Source organism: Phaethon aethereus (assembly GCF_964289735.1).
Source record: "Phaethon aethereus genome assembly, chromosome: 1".
Lineage (NCBI taxonomy): Eukaryota > Metazoa > Chordata > Aves > Phaethontiformes > Phaethontidae > Phaethon > Phaethon aethereus.
The window spans coordinates 47937684-47956939 of NC_138575.1; the positions used below are offsets into that span (position 1 = coordinate 47937684).

General features: G+C 37.4%; 1 protein-coding gene across 1 annotated transcript in view; it reads left to right on the forward strand.

The window, feature by feature from the left end:
* LRRIQ1 (leucine rich repeats and IQ motif containing 1) overlaps positions 1-19256 on the forward strand; it is a gene marked incomplete at both ends in the record, with an annotated part of 111745 nt that overhangs the window by 28498 nt on the left and 63991 nt on the right. Inside the window, 3 exons of the mRNA XM_081998320.1 lie at positions 6674-7150; positions 10269-10407; positions 13486-13605. Of these exons, the coding sequence (XP_081854446.1) occupies positions 6674-7150; positions 10269-10407; positions 13486-13605 (736 nt within the window). The remainder of the gene's footprint in view (positions 1-6673; positions 7151-10268; positions 10408-13485; positions 13606-19256) is intronic.

Genomic DNA, 19256 nt, shown 5'->3' on the forward strand with positions numbered 1-19256 from the left:
GTCTTGTTACTACCTAACAGTTTATTACATTGATGTATTATTTGCTCTTGCTAAGCTGCAATAAAATCTTCATAGGTCACAAAAGAGATTTATTTGAAAAGAGGTTTCTATTAAGAATTAGATTGAAAATATTTTGGGAGAAATTATATAGTGCAGTTTTCTATGACAGATGTAATGTCTAGGTAGCTCCTTGAACTGATACGTTTCTCCATTAAACCTTCAACATATGTCTTCTCCACTTCTGTGATTTTTGGCTTCTGGTTTGCAGGTGGGAAGCTGATATTTCCTAATATATTTACCATTTTGAAATAGTGTTCTTCCCTTTCTTTTTCTTAAAAGGAAAAAGAGAGGCAAAAAAAGTACTCCTCCTCCTTTATGGTAGAGGAAATTTTCTTATGTCTAAGATTTAGGACCTGTTTCATCAGTATCCTTTGTAGAAAAAATAATAGTTATAGGCTCATCCTACTTTCTGGAGCCTGACTTGTCCTTCCAGCATCTTTATCAAAGACCTGGAGCAAGACATGGAGTGCACACATACTTGCAGATGACAACAATTTGGAGGAAACTGTTTATGTGCCTGAGGGCAGGGCTACCACTCAGAAGGACCTAGGCAAGCTGGAGAGAAAGACCAATTGTGAATTCAGGAAGGACAAGTGCAATGTTTTTTGCCTTGGAAGGAGTGACCCCTTGCAACAACACAGACTGTGATCGGCTGAGAAATCTCTGCTAAAAAGGACCTAGGTAGATAAGAAACTGAATGTGAGCCAGCAGTGTGCCCTGGTACAAAGTTAAGAACATCCTGCGCTGTATCTACAGGAACATAGCGAGTAGGTTGAGAGAAGTTATTATTTCCTTCTACTTCAGCCCTTATTAGCTCAAATCTAGAATGATGTGCCCCATATTTTGGGTCACCAATACATAAAAGACATTGATAAACTGGAAAAAGTTTGGTGCATGGCCCCTAAGATGGTCAGGGTGTTCAAGCACATGCTCAGGAAGACAGAGACAAGACTGTTTGCAGTGGTGCATGACAGGAAGATGAGCAACGAGGACCTAAACTGAAAGAATTGAGGCTCAGACTTGTGTGGTGGGTTGATCTCAGCCAGTAACTAAGCACCCACCAGCTGCCTGCTCACTACTCCCCCCCACCAGCAGGATGGGAGAGAGAATCAGAAGATCAGAAACAAGAAAAACCCATAGAACTAGATAGAGACAGTTTGATAAGTGAAGGAACGAGGGCAAGAAGGGCTGGGGGGGGGAGCAACTAAGTGATGCAAAGCAATCAATCACCACCTCCCACCAGCAGACTGATGCCCAACCATTCTCTGAGCAGTGGCCACCTTGCAACGACTTGCCTCCAGGATTTATTGCTGAGGATGATGTTATATGGCATAGGTTATAGTTTTGGTCAGTTCAGGTCAGCTGTGTCCCTTCACAGCCTCCTGCCCATTCCCAGCCTACTTGCTGAGTGCATGGGAAAGGCCTTGACTCTTTACAAGCACTGTTCAGCAAAACATTAGTGTTTTATCAATACAGTTTCAGTCACACAGCATCATACAGGCAGCTGTAATGAGAATTAGCTCCATCCCAACCGGACCCAGTACAACTGGACATAAGGAAAAAACTTTTCCCTGTTAGGACGCTGATGAATTGCAACAGGTTGCCCAGAGAGGCTGTGCAATCTCTGCTCTTGGGGGCTTTCAGGACCTGACTGGATAAAGCTCTGAGCAACCTATTCTGATCTCTGAGCTAACCCAGCTTTGAAGTAGGAGGTTGGACTAGAGACCTCCTGAGGTTCCTTCAACTGAGAATTTTTCTATGATTCTAAGCTTTGTTTGAAAGAGCTTACAGATGTTTGAGAAGAACAATAGCAGGAAGAAGAAATTACATAAAGGTCTCTTCTTTCCTGAATGTATGGCTTGAGCGTGGCAGGGAGGGAGGGTTGTGGGTTTTTGAAGGTTTTGAGAATTCGTTCACAATCTTTTAAATTGATAACTTTGACATGGTTGAAGCACCTTGTATCAAATTTAGTCTTAAAATGAATTTCTTGTGTGTAAAAGCCCTCTATGTTTTATTTTGACTAAATGTACACTTTTTGGATGATTTGAAAACCGTTGAAAGGAACTCTAAACGACTTCTTTGTATACAAGCCTTAACAGCATAGCTATTCTATGTGCATACTGCAATACTTTGACTGAATTAATGTTACGTTGCTAACAAACAGGCCAACAATAGAGCAAAATTCTGTCTGTTTCACATCTTGCTAAGTTATGAGCCCCTGTAGGTGCGACCTCAAGTGTGTAAGCTGCCAACAGTAATCACTGCTTGCTTCCCTAATCCATGTTTCATACACCACTGCTGCCCAGTTAAATTGGCTGTGCTGTTTCTGCCTGAAACTTCACTCTTCTTGCCATGCTTAAGAATGAAATATATTTTTAAAGTAAATTTCTCAATTCTAATAAATGCTTTCTGTCACATAAGCTTTAGACATCTTGTAGTGAGTAATCATATAATAAATAATACGACACTTTGGCTGCAGTAATTTGCTTTCAGTCATCAGATATGCAGATGCCTGGCTGGTGGAGCTTGAACTTTATCAGTACTGTGTCTATAATATAGTGAAAATGACAGGAATTTCATAAATGGTACTGCAGGAGAGAATATATAAACAGTGACCTCTTTCATGTGTTTGTAAGGGACTTTTGTAACTTGCAGTTGAACATCAGTAATTATGATTATAGAAATTTCCCCAAAGACAAATTAGGTTTTACCACACTATAGCAAACAAAAGCTCAATTAAAATTGGAGTATACTATTTGGATATTCCATGTGTCAGAATTATGAAAATCACAGTAGAGTCACAAGGGGAAAAACATAACATGAAGCAAAATTTTAACTAGCACACAAAGGGGTTGGATATTTTTTATGATTTAGCTGCAATGACCAGGAGAAAACTGCCATTGCTGATTAGAACTGGCTTGTTTGTCCACTGTCCCTTTTGCCTCAGAGGTTTGCTCTGCTGCCTTTTCCATATTGTTTTTACTGTCTCATTCTGAAAAAATGATGCTCTTTGAAAAACCTCGCAGTGATTGCAGATGCAATTGCAGTAGGAAATGCTATACAAAATGTGTCAGCTCTGTAAGCGACCTCCTGCCACCTTAAACTTCCTAAGTGCAACATTTTGGCTGGTGTAAGCTCCACTGAAATGGCCTTAAGGATGAATAACTTGTCCTTTTCCATATCTGTTAAGTCAACCTGTGCATGAGTCCTTACACTTCCTAGGTGGTGTCAGTGGGGTTGTGCTCCTCCCCACCTCTACTCTTCCCTCCCCAAACACTGCATGTGAAACTGAGCAGGATTTGGTCAAAGTTTACCAAGAAGCCAGTGATGGCTACTCTTGGTGGATTGATGTTAGGACTGAAGTTGTAGCAGTCATTAATAAATGCCTGACTTGAATTTCCAAATAGGTTAAAATCTGATTCTAATGCTTTTGCCTTTCCTCAAAGTCCCTGGAAAATCCTAGCACAAACTGAAGTATCTTTTTGGTAAGAAAACTACAGGTAGCTTTCTCCTCTTAGGATTTGTTTGTGAAAGGAATATCTTGGTCTTTTGTCAGGGCCACTACTCTAGCATGTTTGTACATTGCTATAAAAGACCCATCCATTCCTCTTCTGGCTTATTATCCCTTTCTCCCACTGCAAAAGCAGTGCATCCTTTGTGGCTATGCTAAAATTTACATACAGCATAAATTACTTTCACTTGTTAAGATCAAAGTAAAGCTGTAGGTAGCCATTGAACATGAGGGAATGTGCTGGTCAAAGCTGGAAGCCATAAAAATTTGCTGTAGCAAGACTGCCATATTCATATACACTTCATTTCATACTAAGCAGCCAGGCAGTATGGATACTGGTGCTGGATAATAATCAGGATAATCCCATTACTTGTTTTGTCTAGATGCTAATTTATGCTTAAAACTTTGGTTGTATTTTAACCAAGAAGCAATTCCAGAAGAGTTAGTGTGACCAGACCCCTTGACCTATAATGCCAAAAAAAGTCTGAAAGGCTTGAAACAACCAATTTACATTAAATGGAAAGGAAATATTGTGATATCGAAAGTTTTAATATTGTCATATTTCTCACTTTGTCTTCTCTTTTTCCTCGTATGTGTTTTTTTTCCATTAATGAAGTAAATCAATCCTGCATATTCTCCATTCTAGCAGCTTCCTTTCTGTGGTTTAAATAAGCGGTCTTCAGGAGCACGTGTCTGGTATCAAGAATGCAGTCCTTTTGAGACTGCTGCAGTGCATTGATAGGATAGCTTTACCCCAAGCCTACTGAATAGTTCTTTTTTAGTCCAGAGCTGTCTGAAATCCTTGTTCACCTAAGGGAATTGCCAAGTTGAACAACACCTAGCACTCAGGTCCCATCATAATACTTTGTAGATCTGTGCTTTGGAGCTTCACCTTTGCAGGAGAACCCCAAAAACAGTCACCAAGCAATTTCATTGCTCATAATTCTTTGAGATGTCACTACAGCTTCCTTTGTAGTTTCTTGAAACTTAGGCTGATCTGAGTGCCTAAAAGAAAAGCCAGTGATACACAGAGGGAAGCCTAAAAACCCCACAAAATCAGAATGTAGTTGTGGATTGCCAGGGGATGTGTCAGCTGAGAGATAAGGTGCATGTCCACAGCAACAAAGCTGTATTTTGCAACCACTGCTTGGAAAAGCTGCCCAAAAGCAGCTTCTGTGAAAAAAAGTAACACATGATACCTGGTGACCACACAGTTAGTCCCGCCTGAATTTTCAGTTGCTTTCAACCTCCCCTCCCATTTCTGCTTGCCATATTCATAGCCACTGGAAGGGTGAAATGGCTGCTCGAGATGCCCCTGCACCTGTCAAAGGAGAGGATGCACAAGTATCCTACACTGTTCACTGTTATGGTGGGGTTTTTTGCCTTGTTTCTGTTTTCTGAGAATGAACAAGTATACTCAGGATATATTTTTTACACAGAAGTTTATTTTGCCCAGTATGTAAAACATTTGGGGATTTTCTGCAATATTTTAATCCTCAAACAAAACCTAAATAAAACAAAGGGAAAAAAAAAAAGATGGGAATTATTTTTTTTCTTTTTTTTCTCTCTCTTTTTTTTTGTGTGTGTGTGTGTGTCTTCTTACCATAGTATGTTTTGTAGAACTTTGGTAATGATCTTGTACCAAATTTATCTTCTTAAATACTTTAACTAGTTTAAAGTATTTAACTAATGTATTTAACTCATGCTGTAAGTATTTCCTGTTGAAGAATTTACTGTTCTTACTGTGTAGTAGGAGACAGCTAGAATTTGTTAGATCCTTAAGCAAATATATGGATTGGTTTAAATCTTTTTAGCAATTGTCATATAGGTAGAATTAACAGGAGTAGGAGTAATGTTGTGTAATGGACAATCAAATGTACAGCTAATGCACAGCGAGTTGTGTAAATTAGGCTGCGTGGATTTGGCTCCCAATTTAGCCATTCATATTTTGTCCAATAGCACTGAAGTTGCACTAGCAGAGGAAGAGTTGGAATCTGTTTTATAAGATCTGATTCTGTATGTTCTTAAAAATCTAAAGTTCTTAGCTGAACTTCACTAGAGGAAATAATTATATAGGCAAAGAGTCTTTTCACAATAAAACCTTATAAATGCCTCACCTTTCAAGAATGATGAACAAGCAGGAAAGTTCTGTTATCCTGCAATCTTAGGACCTGATTTTCCAGACTCCCAAGAGAATTAATCTTATTTCTACTTTTTCACTTGGATTGCTGACCTAGAATTGACTTTGTGCCCCTTCTCAAAATAGTGCCAGATTACAGATCTCTGCATCTATGTGATCAAAGGAAAATGTTCTTGTGATTCCAGAAGTACCTGTTACCTCATACAATGGACAAACGTGGTCCAAATACAGCCAGCCTTCTGGATCTGTAACAAATAGTTCATATTTGCTCTTACTCATCCTCATCATTTAGGTGGCTCAACACAAAGAACTAATGAGAGCCAGACTTTGTAGATTAATGTTGCTTCAGTCTAGCACCTTCCCTTATTTTGATAAAAATATCTATACTTAAAAGTTTCTGTTTTCCTAAATTCTCTCTAGGCAATGTGGTTTGTTGGCTTGAATCTAATGAATTTTGTTGCTGTAGTTCTAATCAAAATTTTAATTTAGTTCTAATCTAAATTTTTAAATTACTGTAATTTTTATATTAGTTATCATAGTTTCCTGATAAAATTGGATTATTAAGGCTATTACAGGATTTATAACAAAATTGCATCCAATCCTCTAAAATTTTCAGCTTCATATGCCTCTAACCACACAGAAAATTAATAGTGAAATGCATGCCCTAGTGCCTATTTCAAAGAGACTGAAACCTTTTAAAAAAAAAAGTCAGAGTAAAATAAGAGATCTAGTATATATGAGTATATTTTAAATACTGCCAAAAAAAGAAAAATGCAATTAAGATTTATAAATACTGACACTAGTTTTTAATCAGAGTAATTACTATTCACTATAAGAATATGGAAACTTGTAAGGATACGTGAAAATACAAGGTAATTTAGAAAATAATAGAGGCAATATATTTTTTAAAAAGCATTCTTACGGTCTGAAACACATGTAAAAACACTTTTGTCTTTTTTCAGAATTGCCTCTTCTATTGATTCTGCACAGGGACAATGCTGGTATTTTAATCAGTTGATGAAACTTAGTATTAAACATCGATATGCACATGAGTACAGTGAACTAAACATTACTGGCAGAGATGGACCAGAAGCACTGCAAAATCATTTAAAGCAAACATCCACTGGCTGCCTACAGGAAAATAACCTCTTTATCATGGGTGCGACAGAAAATAAACAGGTCTTGTTGGATCCTTTTGAAAGATGGATTACTACTGGCCATATTCAGGCCACATTCATTAACTCCTCCATACCTGTGCACAAGAAGGAAAATAAAGAAGATCAGACTGTGAAGCAGAAGAGCACTGAATCTTGTATTAATCACAATGGGGAGAGCAAAGGCAACACTAACATGTCAGTCCAGCTCACATTGCAACAGTCGATGGTAGTAGCAAGTAGTATGGGAACAGATCTTCAGCATTTTGAGAATGAAACAGAAAGGTAAGAGACATGTCAGATTGCTTTCAACTAGATTATACAGAGAGGCAACAGGAGTGAGGATTTCTTGTTTAAAACAGAGGCGCAGAACTTGTATTTAGACAATATTTTTAGTATTTTCGCAATAACTCAGTATCAAGGTGGTGCACAGTAGACTTCCATATTAACAATAATTTGTGGTATTCTGTCAGTTGATAGAATATAGATACATATGTACTTAAAATAGTTTTAAAGTGCTGTATGGTAAGAATTTTAAAACTTTCTCTTAATCTCCCTTTTCCTTCTTTTTTGCAATAAATTTATGACACCAATTCAATGACACATACAATGTTAGGGGTGAAAATGCTGGATGTTTTGCAGGAATTTGGGGGCAGTTTAAACTAAAATTAATGTAAGGCTTTTTTGCTATACTATTCATTAGACATTCAAGATTCTTATGTGTATTGTTTACAGTCAGTATCGTTTAGAAGGTAAGAGGGAACAGTTGCTTAAATCTACCATCCTGCTCCCGTGACCTTAGGCCAGTCTCCTGCTGTTGTGATGACTGAAGAGCTAACAGCCTGCCCTGCCCTTGGTACTCCTCCAACATGCCTCAACCTGCTTCTTAAAAGTAGAGGCAGGGGTGAGGGGCCAGTTCAACTTGTTCTGTGCCCCCAGATATTCTCCCACATGAAACAGACTGGTTTATTACCTCTTTGGAATGCATTTGCTGCTGGTTTGTATGATTCTGGACGTACAGCCAAGGAAAACAGAAGCTGAAATTTTTGCCCGAAAAGTACAAAAATTCAGTTATGATTTCCTAAGAATTCTGTTTCAAAAATACGTGTCTTGAGAACGCTATGAAGAGCAAGGAAGGCGTGCTTCTTCATGCTGTTTAGAATTATGGTAAACAGGCACTAGTGCTCAGTAGGTACTTAAGACACTAATAATTTGTCATGAAACTTATTATTCAGGAAGACCATAGAATTCATCATTGCCTCTCAGGAAGCTGAAAGTAAGAGTACAGTAGCCTATTATGGAAGATAAATGCTTCAGAAAAATCTTTTTGAAACAGTTCATTTAGAGCTTTTAGTTAATGTTTAAAATGCAGTCTGTAAGTCTGTTGTTGGACAATTCTCTTCAATGCAGAATACAAACCATTAGAGGGGGTTTTTTTGATTATTTGTTTAACTCAGCTACTGCTTTTTATAGATGCAAAGGTTATAAATAAACCATGTTTTGGGGTGAGTAAATGTAATAAACACATTTTAGAAAAAAAAAAAATCTGGCTTAACCTCTGAAGTTTTTACTTTTTTTACTGAAAAGTACTCCTTTATTTAAATAGATGTACTGCAAAAGGAAAGAAAATACGTAAAGATTGGGGGAAATTTAGATGTCTTTACTTAAACCCACTGTCCAATTGAAATGAGAATTTTGTGGAGAAAAGGATTCCAAGATAGAAAAGTCACAGAATCACACAGAAGCCATAATGTAGAGCTGCCATTAAACTTTTTCTTCATCAGTATAAATTAATTGAACGTATATTTAGAAACCCCAATCACTGAACAAATATAAATAGTCTACCATCATTACTTGTTGAACAATGAGCAAATTAGAAAATGTACGCATATAACTAGTGGTCAGTAGTGTTAAATTGAAGGGTAAAAGTAGGCAAAAGATGAAATTGCACTTTCTCAGTTTTTCATGTCTGCTCTGTTGGAGATATTTGTCTCATGCAGTTTTCAGGATTTATCTCTCTTTAGTGGTTTTCTTTTTTAATGTGGTCAGTGGAGATAAGTGGGCCCCTCCAATAGTTTATTCAGTCATTGTTAAACCACTTCTGCTCCTTCCTTTGAGGAGACTCTTCCTATATACAGGAAACAGAGCCCAGCAGAGATTAGTCCTCTTGGATAACTGGATTTCCACAGTTCACAGAATCACAGAAAGATTAAGGTTGGAAAAGACTTTTAAGATCATCAAGTCCAACCACCAATCCAACACCACTAAGCCCAATAAACCATATCCTGAAGTGCCACGTCTACAAGTTCTTTGAACACTTCCAGTGATGGTGACTCCACCACCTCCCTCGGCAGCCTCTTCCAATGCTTGACCACTTTCTCCATAAAGAAATGTTTCCTAATATCCAGTCTAAACCTCCCCTGGCACAACTTGAGGCCATTTCCTCTAGTCCTATTGCTAGTTACTTGGGAGAAGAGACCAACACCCCCCTCACCACAACCCCCTTTCAGGTTATTGTAGAGAGCCTCAGCTCTCTCTTCTCCAGACTAAACAACCCCAGTTCCCTCAGCTGCTCCTCATAAGACTTGTGCTCCAGACCCCTCACCAGCTTCATTGCCCTTCTTTGGACACAAAGAAGGCCCCAGACTGAACACAGGATTCAAGGTGTGGCCTCACCGGTGCCGAGTACAGGGGCACAATCACCTCCCTACTCCTGCTGGCCACACTATTGCTGATACAGGCCAGCATGCTGTTGGCCTTCTTGGCCACCTGGGCACACTGCCGGCTCATGTGCAGCCGGCTGTCAACCAGCACCCCCAGGTCCCTTTTTGCCGGGCAGCTCTCCAGCCACTCCTCCCCAAGCCTGTAGCATTGCATGGGGTTGTTGTGACCGCAGTGCAGGACCTGGCACTTGGCCTTATTAAACCTCATACAGTTGACCTTGGCCCATCGATCCAGCCTGTCCAGATCCCTCTGCAGAGCCCTCCTACCCTCCAGCAGATCAACACTCCCACCCAGCTCGGTGTTGTCTGCAAACTTACTGAGGGAGCACTCGATCCCCTCATCCAGATCATCTATAAAGATATTGAACAAGACCGGCCCCAGAACCGAGCCCAGGGGAACCCCACTTGTGACCAGCCGCCAACTGGATTTAAGTCAATTCACCACGACTCTATGGTCTCGGCCATCCAGCCAGTTCTTTAGTTATGTGATGTGATATCCTCCAGTGTTTCTGAATAGATATGTTACATCTGGATTGTAATTTCTTAACTGTTTAATGGCAGAGCCTTCCATTTGTCTCAATGCATAGTTCTATGTTTTATGGTTGTAGTTTGGCAGCTATGATAATCCAGTTGTACTTGTGAGGCTATGTCATTCATAAAGGTATTTATTTCTCTACGAGGCTAAATAGGGCAGCATCAGTGATACAGTCCCTTTGGCGGCAGTACCATGCCAGAAGGAAAACTGACTGCACCAAAACAGAGAATCATCAGTTTGTAGAAGCTTTGAGACAGAAGCATGAAGCTGCCACACTAATCCAGGTTGGTTTATGGTATTCTCTTTACTCATTTTGCAAATTTAATAAGAAAAAAATCTTAATACTTTTGTGTACTTGTCATCTTCTCTCTGTTTCTGTTTATGATTTTATTAATAGTTTCATAATTAAACATCTTTTGTTTTATTTAATCACCATAAACTGGATGTTTCTAAGATAGATTTCTTTACAAAAAGTTTTATAGAAGCATAAAAATGTTTTCCCTTTTTTCACCAAGTATTTCCCTGAATTATTTTTGGTTTTTTTTAATTATAATATTATGTTTAAGACATATTGTGCCCATGTTCTTACTGGGGTATGTCTATGCTATTAAACTGACAGCTGCTGCATAACTGGTCCATCATGTCTGATATCTATACAACTAATTACTCTTCCCATCTCTTATATTCTACCTATTCATCTCTTTCCTTCTTTCCCTATCTCCTAAAACTAGGATTACCTTATCCATGCTGCCAGTGGGAACAGACCATGGCCTAGGCTGTCCTATGGTAGATACTGAGCTAACAGTTAAACGGAATGGAGTGCCACATGCAAGAGTTGAAGTCCATGCTTTGTCTCTGTTTAGTCTGCTAACCAGATACAGTATTTACCTGACAAGTTGCCAGGGTTCATGGGTTTTTATACATTGTTAAGCAAATGGACCCTATACTGATTTCAGATTTCAAGTTAACTTAAAAACATTCAGTATTGTAAGTCTTCTATAAAAACGTCAACAGTGACAAAGTGATTTAGGAGCCTAAGTTCCATTTTCAGACTGAAAAGCCAAGTAATTCATTAGTGTCTATTCAACAAGTGGGCAGTAGTAAAATGTTTAGTAAGTGTGCATACTAAGAAACAGGACAAGTACAGAATAGTATTACAGCAGTCAGATATCTGTGAAGTTGAGCTAAGATTTGTTTCTGTAAATAGTGTGTAACTAATACATTAACAGTTGATCTCTGTAAACTTATTTAATCCATTTTTGAACTTACATATTCGACCTTGTTGTGATTTAACCCCAGCCAGCAACTAAGCACCACACAGCCACTTGCTCACACCCCCATGGTGGAATGGGGTACGGAATCAGAAGAGTAAAAGTGAAAAAGCTTGTGGGTTGAGATAAGAACAATTTAATAATAATAATAATAATAATAATAATAATACAAAACAAGTGATGCATGATGCAATTGCTCACCACCCGTCAGCCAGTTCCCAAGCATCAGCCCCCCTGGCCAGCTTTTCCTTACTTTATATACTGAGCATGACATCATAGGGTATGGAATATCCCTTTAGTCAGTTTGGGTCAGCTGTCCCGGCTGTGCCCCCTCCCAGCACCTTGTGTGTCTCCAGCCTTCTGGGTCGATAGAGCATGAGAAGCTGGTAAGTCCTTGACTAGTAAACACTACTTAGTCACAACTAAAACATCAGTGTGTTACTGACATTATTCTCATACTAAATCCAAAACACAGCACTACACCAGCTACTAGAAAGAAAATTAACTCTATCACAGCCGAAACCAGGACAGACCTCTACTGTATATTGAAGTGATGAGTTTCAAAAATTTATTCCGTGATTAAAATGTGCTTCCTTTCATGTGTTTCAGACCTGATAATTTCCAAAGTTAGTATGAAAATAAAGTCTTCCACTATGTATCTTCTGTGCATTTTATAGATTGATAGATCTCTCATATCCATCCTTATATTAACTCATTTGTAAGTAAGTTTAGTCCATTTAGTCTCTCTACACATTACTTCTTTTTATCTTTTTGTCCCTCTCTGAACCTTTACCACATTCTATTATAACCTTTTTTAAAGAAGTGCCTAGAACTGAATTCCATAGGCAGATATATCACAAATTTGTACGTTAAGAGAGTTTTCATCTTGTTTCTTAAAAACTACTAACATACAATTTTTCTTTCTGATCATGACTGAGCACTGACCCGGTGCTTTCATAGGTCTGTGTTTACAGCTGCCTTACAGTTTTTCCTTCTGCATATACCGTTAGGATTGCTTTTCTCTTCTGCATTTGTAAAAACTAATTGTATTTGTTGAATGATATGTATTTGTCATTTGATCACTCAGTAATATCAGGATATTTTGTCTGGATGGTTATAAAGATCTGTAGGAAAATAACAACAATGAAATTCTAAGACAGCAGTTCTAATACATTTAATAATTTTTATGATAATCAGGAATTGTGTGTGTAAAAACAGGAACATTTCAATAATTTATGTAGTTAGGCAATCACTTCCTAAAAATTAATAATCTAAATGTTACGACAGAATATGAGATTTACCTTCCTGTTTTAATGTCTTCATTGCAAAGCCATTAAATGTTTATAGAAAACACTATAACTTTCAGGACAGTGGAAATTTTTTTCACGGTGTTTTAAATGCTTGAACTCTAATGTTTTCAAACACTGATTTGGGGGAAAATTGCTGTCCTGAATTTAGTTTTCTTAATTCCTTGTATGCAATTTTGATCTCTGAAGTTTTGTCCTGGATCTGATTCTACAGCTCGGCATGTGTTCCTAACACCCTTCTTCTTTTCCTTGCACTTAATTCCTGATGTCTTTTTCTTAGATATGATTATGCCTACTGGTAATTTTATTTTTAAATAAATATCTTAGTTAAGAGAGAGTAACTGACCTAGGTCAATTGCATGAGATGTCTCCAAGAATTGCTACTTGTAAACTATAAGATATTTAGTACAAGTGTATTTTTATTCTCAGTAATTTGAAAGTTGACACTCAGCTTTTTCTTATGTAGCCTTTCCTTTCAGTTTATAATAGTCCCTGAAGGAATTGTCAAATAATTAATTAGTTGACCCAGGTTTGTAGTTGAGGGAGTTGCAGGATTCCTTTCTGCTTACTTGCGGAGAGCCTCTTGAGTACTCTAAGCTTTAGACATATGCTGGCATTTAATTTGTCTTGTAGTTTTAAATGTCACATAAAGTTCAAAAAACAGATCATTGAGCTGTTAAACCAAGGCCCAAGATGTTTTATCTTCCTAATGGGATAACATAGAGAATCTGGGTTTGGGTTTGATCTATGGCTTTGTATAACATGCTTTAAATTTTTTGTTTAGGCATTTTGGAAGGGTTTTCTTTTGCGAAAGAAACTGGCCAGTGCTTTTGCAGCTGTTAAAAGTGATGAAGTGGAGGATGACTATGAAGAAATAAATCTGGATGATTTCACATTTTCTGAAGTAAGCACAGTCATTAGCATAAAAACTTCATGTAAAAAATAAATGTTATTAAGCAATCGTGTGGGTGTTGGAAATAAAAGAAATTGAAAGGACTACCAGGACAGAATTAACATATTGGATATCCAGAAATAAAGCAGCATTTGGTATATATAGCTCATTTAAATGTATTTGTCATGGATTAATTGCTTCCTGCTCTTTGAGATGCTCTGGTTGTTACTGTACTATTAATGTCACACCCACCATAGAATCCTATCTATTTCTACAGTTAAAGAACAATCAAATGAGAATAAGGAAACAGCTACTTTTGTTCTAAAATGTTTAGGGGTTTAGTATTTTAGTAACAGATTATAATGTCAACAATATTTGAGTGTGTATTTTGTTCATTTTCCTGATAGGATTAGAACAATAATATAGCTGAAAATATAGAAAATATAGCTGAGATTCAGTGTTGCAGTATTCCAGTAAAAAGAACACACCCCCAATACTAGAGGTGAAGCAGGCTTATTAGCTCTTCTTTTGTCTTGTAGGTAAGTGCTAAAAAGATCCTGAGTCTGAATACAGTAGTAAATTATGAAGAGAAGTGTAGTTAAATCGGAAAAAAACACAGTTTGAAGGTCTGTGATGCACAAAATACAGAAATTGTTACTAGTAATTATTGCAAGTTATATAGACTTTATAATGTCCCTTCAGTTTCAAAGGACTGAAATTGGCTCAGAAGTTTCCGTTCTAAGAAATAAAAGCAGGCTCCAAAGGAATCTGAGGAATAACATCACATTCAAAACTGAATTTAGGAATAATTAAGTAAAAAATAAAAATGTCTACAGGATCAATATTGTCATTCAGTAAGCAAGGAAAAGAATCTTTAACTCAATTTTATCTTCATAGCCTCAAAAGACACAGTCTACCTGGGAAGTTCTAGACTCAGTATGCACAGTAAGTCAGCTGTTGATGACTTACCTACATAATTGTCTGGGCCACTGCTTTCTCTAATTTTTCACATTTGATGGCTTCTTTTTTTTTTTTAATGGTTTCAGGTAAAGCAAAAAAAGCTGATAGCAATGCAGCCATTTGAGACCTAAGAGGATGTGACTGAGGTTCTTTTCCATGAACCCTTGTCTCTGAATGTGCTTATTCAGCTGCTGCATCTTTGCAAGAACTATTTGTCAATATTACACTGTAATTTTGCAAAGAAGATTGATGCAATAGCCCTGCTACTAGCAGGATTAGATCCTATTTATGATCACACATGTTTGTATGGCTCGTAGAGAGTTATGAAACCAAATATGTTGTTAGTTGGAGCAGTGCAGTTTACAGTTGATCAGTCTTCAGTCATCTGAGTATCAGCCTTCTTTTGCCACCTCCGCCCCCTTAGAAACTAGTTGAGCTTTGTATGCAATTATTACCAATGACTTGATGACTTGGAATAATTTTTTTTTCTTCTCCCTTTCAGCAGCTATTTTAAGATACATTTTCAGAATTACTGTCTTATTATAAGAGCATGCAAAATGTTTGAGGCAGGAATCATTTGGTAGACAGGAAATGTGTGTGTGTAAACATAGAGATCTGGCTTAAATTTTAGGATTTTTTTCATTTTAATTTGAAATACATATACAAAAAAGAACAGTCTCATTACTTGATGTTCTCTGATCCCTGGCTTCTTTCTAAAATAATAAAAAGCAGAAAGTTGAAGGATTTATTTCTTCACACAGGAAGGAAGTATCTGTTCATATATTAAGAAGGAAAATAATCCTGGTTTGAATTATTCAGCCAGTAGGCCAGAGTCTTATATACTGTAATTCAGTTGAGCAGTTCTTGTTTCATTCTGTTTAGCCCAAATAATCCTGTGATTTTTTTTTGTTTTTTTTTTTTTAATTGCTACACTGAAAACTATGTGGGCAGTTTTGTTCCATCTGTCTATCAGCAAGGCATTTGGGCAGATGCTCCTGAGGCCAGGGAGCAAAAGAAGGGGTAGGGAAGGCAGGAAAAAAAAGGCCAGCTCATTTCAGAGAGGCTTGCACTGTGTCACCCTCTGGTGTTGCCACACATTTCTTCCTCTTTTTTTTTTCCAAATTGTTACTGAGTTTATTAGGAAAGAAATAAAGCATGTGTTTAGGGAGCAATTCTCAGAGAAAGTGCTTAGGTGCAGATCATGGCAGGAGAACCATGAGCTGACATTTTAATTTGCACAGCAGGCTCAAAGGCTGAACTGGGGACTGATACCAAATAAGTTAATCAAGCCCTTAGCTTCTTGTGATGAAAAATATAAAAACATCTGTTTTCTACAAAGCAGTTTATGTGATAAATTTACAATGTACACGCCCATGAAGGATATACTTTGTTCAGTGAGTGGGCATTTCAGTGTTCAAGACTGATGGCTGTAACTAGAATTATACCCTGCGATATGTGTCATATTTTTTCCTTCTTTTTTTTTCTTTTTTTTCTTTTTTTCTTTTTTCTTTTTTCTTTTTTCTTTTTTCTTTTTTCTTTTTTCTTTTTTCTTTTTTCTTTTTTCTTTTTTCTTTTTTCTTTTTTCTTTTTTCTTTTTTCTTTTTTTTCTTTTTTTCTTTTTTTTTTCTTTTTTTTTTCTTTTTTCAAGCATGTATCTTGTCTGTGCTAGAGAGTTAGATTGTGAGAAATATGTGGCTTAACTCTAATGGGCCTACAGTCTGCTCTGCCTAGCCCAGACTAGCCATCCTCAGTAGTAGGTTGCCTGATTCCATGTTTCTTCAGTTGTTTCATTCTCTGCAGTTGGGCAATACCAAATCACATGGACTTTCTACTTTTGCAGAAACAAGCAGCAGAAGCTTGGAACAGTCTATCCTTCCTATTCCCTCCTTTCTGGCCTCAGTGTTTTATAGTAAAGTGCTGAAGCAGAGCCAAATAATGACACATGATATCAGTGGCTATCTGTTGGGCCTCAAACAAGTGTGTAGGGAGGAGTACATATTGCTGGGCTAAGAGATCCCATATGCTAGAGTGTGAAGGAAGAGAAGAATATCTGGACACCATTTTGTACTGCAGATTTCACTGTTGGATAGGGTGAGTGAAATGAGCAGAAAAACCTTACCTTATGCAAACCAATACGAATGTACTAAATCTTGTCCAAAAGTTTTTGGAATAGTCCGCTATTTTGTGGTGTAGTCTTTGTTTGTATTTTTTTGTATCAGTATTATGTAGATTTCAGTCATAATAATTTTATTCAGTATTATCCAGCATTCTACAAAATAACTAATGTGCAAGCACCTATTTAAACCACTTGCAAATATCACAATGCAATGAGTCATTAGGCACCAATCTTCATTAAATTACTGTTTAACATCTTCATTATAAACTCAGTGTACCCGGTGCTCTGTGGAAGGTGAGGCTGCAAAACAGCGTGGGGAAAACTTTAGTCTTTGCCAAAGATCTTCTGTTTGCTTCGTTTATGCACATTGAGCAGTGGTATATTTTTAGGACAAGTTTGGCACCATATCATGTGGAAAATGGATTACATGACACTGAGCTGGAGGAAGAACTTTTATCTTGCTCACAATAGCATGAATAGTAATAATTTCACCTGAACAATTACTGATATCTTGTTGTATTCATATCAGCTCCCGTACATTGCCAAAGACATTCAGAGGCAATTGATGGCAGTAGTGTTTTGTGTCTGTTGTATTGTGCAATGTCAAACAGGCTATCACAGATGAGATGAAAGATCTGGCCAACAGATGTCTCAGAAAATATGAGTCTGGTATTTAGTGATATTTTCATGTCTTTCATGTGGACTTTGGAGAATTCCAGCCTATATGCTCCAAAAGGCTGATCTTAAGGCAACCTTTCATCAGCAGTCCATCCATGTAGCAAATGATCTACAAGGCAGAGCTCACTTTACCTCTGGTGGACAAAATCTGACACCACATTTGCTTGACACAGCTCTTACTTTCTGTACCGTGTAACCACCAGCATTGTTGCTTTCTGGATGAGAATATGATGTGACCCAAATGCAAAATGGTGAACTTGCCAGTATGTCAGAAAGCTGAAACAATTGAATGTGATCACTCTTGAGACAACTCTTTACTCAGAACAGTGGCCATTGAATAAATTATTGTTTTCCTCCATTGAATCAGAATATGGACATATGTCACCTTCTCATCAAGATAAGTAACAATATTGATGGTTACATGGCACAGAAGTAAGTACTGTATTTTTCAAAACTTCAGCTTTTTTGTATTTAGTTTAAATCAGGGCTATCTAGTCATACTTTTTCAAAAAGAAAGTAACTTTGTAAGTTGCAACCAAGCTGAAAAGAAATCCATCACTGCTTCCTTCAGCAAAGGGAATAAATCTGTTGCCCTGAGACAAAGTGTTGCTCTGCTTCTGAGCTTGACTATGCAGAATTTCAAAATCCCAGTCTTTTTGACAGCTTTTGAAATTATTGACGAGGAGTTTCCTTCACTTTTTTTTACATATACACACTCAGACACATAGCCGTTCCGATTTTTTGCTTTGCCTTCCATGGCAGCTAGATAGCAGTTTTCTTTTCCTTTTTTTTTTTTTTTTTGGGGTGGGGTGGGTCAGTGGGGAGAAGAATAAAAACTGCCTCATATGTGCTAACTCTTGAAAAGTAAACAGCAATTAGAACAATTTCGTTATATCTCCCATCTTTACTATTTCACATGTCCAAACTAGACACATAAAATTTGTTTTCTTTTCAGATAATCCTTCATGATGTGGTTTGTCTCAGGCTGTGAGTTTGTGATTGTGGGCTTGTGACAGTGATTGCTGTTTTCTGGCAAGTGCCAGGAAATAAGTGTAGCCTATGGATTAGAAGGTCCCAGTAACATATCTTGTATCTTGACACCCTTATGCATGTCTGGCTCTTCTAATTGCTTATAAATTCAGATCAGAATCCAGCGTTTCTGTGTTGTATGCTGCAAAGAATATGATCCTTTTTTCATCAGATTTCTTATAATGTTAGTGTGTTGTAGAAAAACAAAATGTGTATGATGAAAATTTCATTAGATCCATCCTCTTCTTTTAAAAAGGAGGGGAAAAACTCTCTTCTAAAGAACATGTTGGAAGATCAGTCTTTTCACTGAGTGTGTATCAGCAATCTCTTGATATGGTCCTGCTTCTTCAGCTGCTATGCTAATGAATTGCATGCCATTCTCAGTCTGTGGCATCATCAGATACATAAAGCCTCTTTTCTACCTCTTTCGGCAATGACGCTTATCTAAAATGCTGAAATCTTGTTTTCCAGTTATCTGATTGATATCCTGGCCTTGAAAGTAGGTTGTTGCAGTCAGTAGCTGATAAAATAAACACAAACACAGCTATTAGGAGTTGTGGCCATTGCTAACACTCGAGTTTCACAGCTCATGCGAATGTGCTCTGATGGCTTTCTGGCCTTCCACCATGAGATCTCAGTTGTTAATGCCACCTGAAATGCTTTTAATTTTTAAACAGAAACTATTTTCATGGCTTGTCTCTATCTAATTGTTGGTTAAACAACTAGATTCAAAGGATTCCAGATTCCAAAGGAAAGCACATTAATGATGCATGACACTAAAGATATTATTTGGAACCTTTATTTAGCCAAATAGTATAGTATTTTTCTAAATTATATTTAGCTTGTATGACATATCATAGTGATGTCATAATTATAATTC